Here is a 7,426-nt window from a genome sequence, read left to right as displayed (position 1 = left end):
TAGAGGAATAATATGATTTTTGTGTAAAGTTTCCTTTCTCTGTATGCATCCACATTAATCTGTCTCTCTGAAAAGTTGTCGGTAAGGTTAGATTAGTAATTGCTGTTATGATTTCTGAAGTGAAATATGTTTGTAGGACAGTGGTCTTCCGAGAGTTAGTTTCTTGATCAATTAAGTCTGCTACCCAAGTAATGTTAGTTGGAAGTTCTTGAATTAGTATGGGTCTGTGATTTGTCATTTCTCCACGCATCCTCCATAATCTGGGTATCTGTCCCATCTCCTATCAACCATATTGTGTTGTGTGTCAAGGTGTTTCGGGTTTGGGGTCAATGTCTAAATAAACCTAAATATTTCTTGAAGGGTATTTTTGTCATAAGTCAAACATGTGGTTGGCGCGTGAACCACTTAATTGATATGTGGGTTATTTCCCAAATAACCCCCAACTTTGTGACCAGCTTCCTGCCTAGCCCCCTACCTAGCCCCCTACTTTATAAAATACCTAGATGACCCCCTTTTTCAGTTACCGTTATAACTCCGTTAACTAGTCATCACCTCTCCCTCTTCCATCTCATCACCTCTCTTTGCCACCTCATGGTCTCGCCACCTCATTGTCTTCACCGACAAAAGTTGTCGGCCGGCTAATTTTCCGGATGACGACCTTCACTTAAAAAATAAAAGTAAAAATTTAGTTTCTCTCTCTCCCATCATCTCTTTCTCTTTCTAAACTTTCACCAAAGTTACATGATTTACAGTAAGATTTCTTTTGGAGAAAAAGTTAAAAATTCAGTAAGATTTCCAATTCAATACCCTCAATCCACCGCCTCCCCTCAACACAAACCCTAAACCCCAATTTCCCCCTTTCCCTCTCCCTCTCTCTCTCTCTAGAATCATGCTTGCAATTCCATGAACCAATTCTCACCCCAAACCCATATCGTTTCTGTATGTTCCCAATTCAATACCCTCAAATTTGGGAAATGTATAAAAAAGCCGAAGCTTCATTTTGGACAGCAGAAGAAGTTGATCTTTCACAAGATCAACGTCACTGGATGCCCTAACTAACGACGAACATCACTTCATCACTCATGTCCTTGTTTTCTTCGCTGCTTCCGACTGAATCGTCCTCGAAATCTCGCGGTCGTTTCCTGGAAGAAGTTTTAATCTCTGTAGCTAGGGCTTTTTATGAATTCGAAATCGCAACCGAAAACATTCATTCAGAAATGTAGAATGTTTTGCTTGAAACTTATATCAAAGATTCATCAAAGAATCGGTTGTTTAAAGCAATCGAAAGGATTCCTTGTGTTGGTAAAAAAGCAGATTGGGCATTGAAATGTATCGATGGCTCTAAATCGTTCGTTGAACGAGTCATCGCTTTTGCTTGTGTTGAAAGTAACTTCTTCTCCGGTTCATTCTGTGCGATTTTCTGGTTGAAAAAATGAGGGTTAATGCCTGGTTTAGGAGGAGAGGGAAAAGGAGAGGAGGAGAGAAGAAGAAAGAGGAAGAAGAAGGAAGGAGACGAAGAGAATATATATATTTTTTAATGTTTGAAGGTCGTCGGCTCGAAAATTAGCCGGCCGGCGACTTTCACCGGTGAAGACGATGAGGTGGCAAGAAGATGAGGTGGCAGAGAGAGAGAGAGGTAATGAGATAGAGGAGAGAGAGGTGATGACTAGTTAATGGAGTTATAACGGTAACTGAAAAAAGGGGGCCATCTGGGTATTTTTGATAAATTAGGGGTCTAGGCAGGAAGCTAGTTACAAAGTTTGGGGCTATTTGGGAAATAACCCTTGATATTTAACGGAACAACAAGGCTACGCAACCCGCCTCTTGGGAATCCCACTTGAACCGCATGTGAGAGAAACAAGAGTTTCTCTCTCCACGTGACTGGACATGTGAGAGGAGAGAGACACACGGGTTTCTCACACATGCGGTTCAAGTGAGAGTCCCTGGAGGTGGGTTGAGTATAGTTTTTGAAAAATTGGAAATGGAGGTCAATGTCTAAATAACACAAAAATATACATCCCTATGCTAGGCGCGTACCGGAATAAGACAACCTCAATTGGAATAAATAACCGGAAAAGAGAAAGTTGAGTTGTTGTCGCACTCAAACTAGCTGCCTTCTTAATCGACCGCATAACAAAATTAGATGAATACGGTTTTGGTGAAGAAAACCTAGTACCTAATAAAGGTCACAATAATGAGATTCGGAAAATAATTGACTAAGGATTTTGGATGAGATTGGACTTGATATTTTCCAATCTATTGTATATACTGTTTCCTATCAAGTCCAATCTCATTCGTAATCCTTATTCAATAATTTCCCGAATCCTATTATTATAACCGTTACTAGTACCTCCTAGTGCATTTATATATTAAGATTTTACATAATTAAACAGATTCTACATAAATAGATATACACCGTGGAGGATACAAAATGGCCGAAATTTTATATTGGCTGGTGACTTGGTGGCAGCAATAATGTTGTTGTCAGGGGTTTGCAATCAAGAGTACAACAAAAAAGTTCCCTTTTAAAATACTGCTTAAATCAAGTGTTCTTTTAGTGCCCAGCTGACGTGGAATCACTAAAAGACAAATGGTTACCGCTTTTATTTCTAAATGAGGAAATATGTCACCCTAAGGGTGTTTGATTTTTTAGCACTTACAAGTGCTACCACTTACTAAGTGATAATCACTTAGTAAGTGATATCAAATGTAAGTGCTATGGCGTTTGTTTTCCATCGGTTCTAAGTGCTTGATTTTAATTTTTATATTAATTCTAAATGTTATAAAAGTGAAAAATTGTCTGGTTTAACCTTGGTGTATTTACACATTAGTATTTCATATTAATTCGTAATAAGTTCGTTAGTTTAGGTAAAAGAAAATTACGGTTTACGAATGTTATGTCAAAAATATTAATCGTAAATAATTAAGAATTATGAAGCTGAAAGAACTTAGTTGTATCATGGAGTTTGGGTGTTCCATGATTAGTGAAGGAAGAGATGTTAAAAAAAATTTAAGAGGAAAACTTAGGTGAATGATGAGTGAAGATAGAGAAGAGTCATAGCGAAAGTCAAAAAAATTTTGTATTTATCAATTGTTTAAGATCTTCTTCTTAGTTAAAATTATATTGGTAATTACAATATTAGGAGAAGGATAGAAATGTCCTTTTTAGCACTTACAAAGTAAGTGCAGAATAATAAGCTTCAATTTTGAGCTTACTATTTTGCACTTACTTTGCCATTACTTAGAAGTGATTTTCATTTATTAAGTGAAAAAACAAACGACCTAAAATTGCCGGCCCGCACTTAATAAGTGAAAATCACTTAATAAGTGCAAAAATCAAACACCCTCTAAGTACCAATTTCTAAGTCACTCTATCATTTCCCTGCTATAAATTGAAGGGGTACTAACGTTAGATGATTCAAACAATATCTAATCACCTACTCAGCTAAATACAAACAGAAATGGAGGAGATGAAGTTCTTGATAATGAATAACCCATGGGTTCTTTTTGCTACATCTGCTACTCTACTCATTTCTATATTCTTGTTTTTCAGAAGAAAATCACCCAACATGGCCTGGCCGGAAGGACCTAAAACCTTACCCATCATTGGAAATATGCATCTTTTGGGCGGAACTGCACTTCAAGTTGTTCTATACAACCTTGCTAAAGTTCATGGCAGAGTCATGACGATTTGGATCGGAAGTTGGAGACCTGTTATCGTTGTTTCCGACATCGAACAGGCTTGGGAAGTTCTCGTTAACAAATCATCCGACTACTCAGCCCGTGACATGCCGGATATTACTAAGATTGTCACTGCAGATTGGAGAACAATCTCAACTTCTGATTCAGGACCTCATTGGAGTAATCTTAGAAAAGGTCTCCAAAACATAGCTTTATCACCTTATAATCTTGCAGCTCAATTTCAATTCCAAGAGAAAGATATAATCAAAATGATTCAAATTCTTGAACAAGAAGCCAAAGACAATAATGGAATTGTCAAACCACTTGATCATCTAAAGAAAGCTACCATTAGATTAATAAGTAGATTAGTATTTGGACGCGATTTCGAAGAAGATAAGTATGTAGAAGATATGCATCATGCTATAGAAGAATTGATTCGAATAAGTGGTTATGCTCGTCTAGCAGAGGCTTTCTATTATGCTAAGTATTTACCAAGTCATAGAAAAGCTGTCCGATATGTCGAAGAATTAAAACAAATTGTTAAAAACCTGATACGTCCATTTCTTTCACTAAACCCTCCTACTAATACTTACTTACATTTTCTTCGATCCCAAAATTACGAGGAAGAAGTCGTTATTTTTGCAATCTTTGAAACTTATCTTCTGGGTGTGGATAGTACTTCTTCAACTACTGCATGGGCACTTGCATATTTAGTACGAGAACCAAATGTTCAAGATAGACTTCATCAAGAACTCGATCATTTCGCAAAACAAAACGATCGAAAGATCTTGAAAGTTGAAGACATGAACAAGTTACAGTACTTACAAGCTGTTATCAAAGAGACTATGAGGATGAAACCAATTGCACCATTAGCAATTCCACATAAAGCTTGTAAGGATACTTCACTGATGGGGAACAAAATTAATAAGGGTACTAGGGTTATGGTTAATCTTTATGCCTTACACCATAACAAGAATGTTTTTAATGATCCTTTTAAGTTCATGCCTGAGAGGTTCTTGAAAGTTGATAATCAAGATGCTAAGGGGAAAGCAATGGAGCAATCACTTTTGCCATTCAGTGCAGGTATGAGAATTTGTGCAGGAATGGAGTTGGGAAAACTTCAGTTTAGTTTTGCACTTGCTAATCTTATTTTTGCATTTAAATGGTCTTGTGTTGATGATGGTGTTCTTCCTGATATGAGTGATGAATTAGGTTTTGTTCTTTTAATGAAGACCCCACTGAAAGCTCGAATCAATCCTCGTAACTAATAAACCGGTGTGGTGGTTAATGACCCTTCATCTGATCTTGGGATGGATGGGTTACTGGTTCCATTAAGTTTGTGTTAATACAGTTAGTATGCTGTATGGTTATGTTGGTTTGTTGTTGTTAATTAGGATCTTGGTGTTATGTAGTTGTAATATCTCATAAATTGGGTATGTTTTGTTTGGTACAAGAATAAGAGTTTGCTTGGTTGTCTCTCTTAAGTTTCTTCTCCATATTGTAGTTTTTAAGAGGACTAGGTTCCTATCGTGCTCGTACAGGTAACGCCGTACCATCGACTACCTAGAATTAGTTGCATTCTTTAATCATATTGTTTTCTTAGATCAATGTAGAAACAAAATTTAGTAAAATATACGGAGGGGGGAGTAAATAAGTTTGAATTTGATTAGGATATAAAAAGATCGGTCAAGCGGAGAGAATTAAGGGAAAAATAGTTTGAAATCGATAGTTTTTGCAATCACGTCCCTTTTTCTCTCTCATGTATCTAAATTGACTTAGGCACCCTTAGGTTATATAAATTAAAGAGTTAAAAAGAAATCATTCTCTTTGATTTTTACAAATTCCAAAGAAAAAATGGACGAACCAACTTGCCTTCCCCTTAATTGACAGACTTGTGTTTGTGTTGTTTCTTTTTGAGATCTTCAACATATTTATCTGTTACAAGAGATATAGCTATGCCAAAACTAAATTGGTGGTGCGTGACCAGGTTAGCATGGTGATTCAAATATTGTGGCCTGGTTCGGGATCCGGAGAGGACCTACTAAACCCCGAACCGCTCGAAATTAACGGGCCAGACTAGTCAGGGCCAAAATCACCCCATGCCTTCAATTATTGTTTTTTAAATATAAAAACATCTTTATTGTCAGTTTTTGGGTAAATGATAAGTTCTTCCATAAGAAAAGATTATGTATTATCTAAGTGCACAATGTAATGTAGTGTAGTGTAGTGCTATGTGTAGGTTTTCGCAAATGCTCTTTCAACTTTTCAAATTTACAACTTTTTATTTCAAATTTACTTGACCTTTTCAAATGTGTAATATAAAAAGTAGTAGAGGTATTGAACCCGACCCGTTACGGTCCGTCCATTCACACGTCCAAGGCCCACTGACCGGTCTCCGCCTCTTTTTAATTATTGTATTCTACCTCCTTCTAATTATTGTATTCCACCTCCTTCTAATTATTTGTATAAGGGTTTCTAATTGTATTATATTTAGGACTCATGTAATTCTATATATATACCCACATTGTAAACTATATCAATAAGTAAAGTTGATTGTATTTTAATCTCTCCTCTTGGTTAGCTTATCTTTCTCGTTCTCATCTTGCTCTTGGTCGATTAGAAAATTTAAGTTCTATAACTTCACATGGTATAAGAGCCAAGTTATTTTTTTCAGAAACGATGTCTTTTACCGAGGACGTTAACTCTGCTGCTACTACTACTACTCAACTTAATGCACCTTTTGATGTTCATCACTCTGATTCACCCACCACAATTCTCATCACCCCACTTCTTTCTGGGGATAATTATGCCTCTCGGTCTTGAGGTATGAAGAAAGCTCTTCGAGCCAAAGATAAACTAGGTTTTGTTGATGGTTCTTTCCCAAAACCTAGTTCTCCCAATGATATTCACTCTTGGGAGCGTTGCAACGATTTGGTTGCAAGTTAGATTATTAATTCAGTTGATCCTCGTATTCGTTCTTCTATTCTTTATGATGATAACGCTGCCGATATATGGCGTAACTTATTTGATCGTTTTCATCAAACTAATGCTCCTAAGATATTCCAACTTAAACGAGCAATTTCTTCCTTGAAGCAAGAGTCGTTTGATGTCTCTACGTATTTTACTACTTTGAAATCCCTTCAAGATGAATTACAATCATTAATGGTTACCGAACCATGTAGTTGCAATCATGGCATGTCACTTATTGATCGTGTGAATCAAGAAAGAGCAATGGAGTTTTTGCAAGGACTACATGACCGTGTTTCGACTATTAGTAATCAAATCTTAATCAGGGATCCGTTCCCGTCTCTTCTTAAGATACATAGTCTTGTCAAGCAAGAAGAATTTCAGCAAAATATCATGCTTGACACTCCCATGGTCTCGGATTCGGCCATTCTTGCCATTGGTCAATCGGATCAATCTTCTCGATCGTCCAAACCGACCGGACCGAGGTTGATAAATCACGCCTGAAACGTCCACGACCCTTATGTGATTATTGTGGTCTGCATGGTCACTTTAGCGCCTTTTGTTATCAACTTCATGGTTACCCGGATCATGTTCGCAAAGCTAGGTCAACTTCGGTTGCAACTGTCCAACAAAACTTGGAGGTGCCTGCAGCCACTTCAATGTCTGTTGAACAATATCGCCACCTCGTCTCTCGTATCCAAAACAACGACCAACAGCCTACAGGCTCCCCCTCAACCGATCCTACCTCTCCCTTCATCAACTCGACCATTGATCCGTC

At 37.4% G+C, this 7,426-nt stretch overlaps 1 protein-coding gene and 1 pseudogene across 1 annotated transcript; both read left to right on the top strand.

The window, feature by feature from the left end:
- The first annotated feature begins 218 nt into the window (after positions 1-218).
- Positions 219-2,404, top strand: LOC147532061 (ribonucleoside-diphosphate reductase small chain B-like; annotated as a pseudogene).
- A 986-nt stretch (positions 2,405-3,390) lies between these two features.
- Positions 3,391-5,165, top strand: LOC147532060 (trifunctional (S)-stylopine synthase 2/(S)-nandinine synthase/(S)-canadine synthase). Its single transcript, XM_086645423.1, has one exon. It carries the CDS (start codon positions 3,462-3,464, stop codon positions 4,947-4,949), a length of 1,488 nt encoding a protein of 495 aa, XP_086501549.1. The 5' UTR covers positions 3,391-3,461; the 3' UTR covers positions 4,950-5,165.
- The last annotated feature ends 2,261 nt before the right edge of the window (positions 5,166-7,426 follow it).

The sequence above is a fragment of the Eschscholzia californica genome, unplaced genomic scaffold (assembly GCF_041429995.1).
Source record: "Eschscholzia californica isolate CP2 unplaced genomic scaffold, dmEscCali1.0.p SCAF_6, whole genome shotgun sequence".
NCBI lineage: Eukaryota > Viridiplantae > Streptophyta > Magnoliopsida > Ranunculales > Papaveraceae > Eschscholzia > Eschscholzia californica.
Note: the sequence above shows the minus strand (reverse complement) of the source record. Positions and strands in the feature narration are given on the sequence as shown.

What these genes read in the sequence shown, in the direction of transcription:
- LOC147532060 (XM_086645423.1), top strand. Translation starts at nt 3,462, where the DNA reads ATGGAGGAGATGAAGTTCTTGATAATGAATAACCCATGGGTTCTTTTT.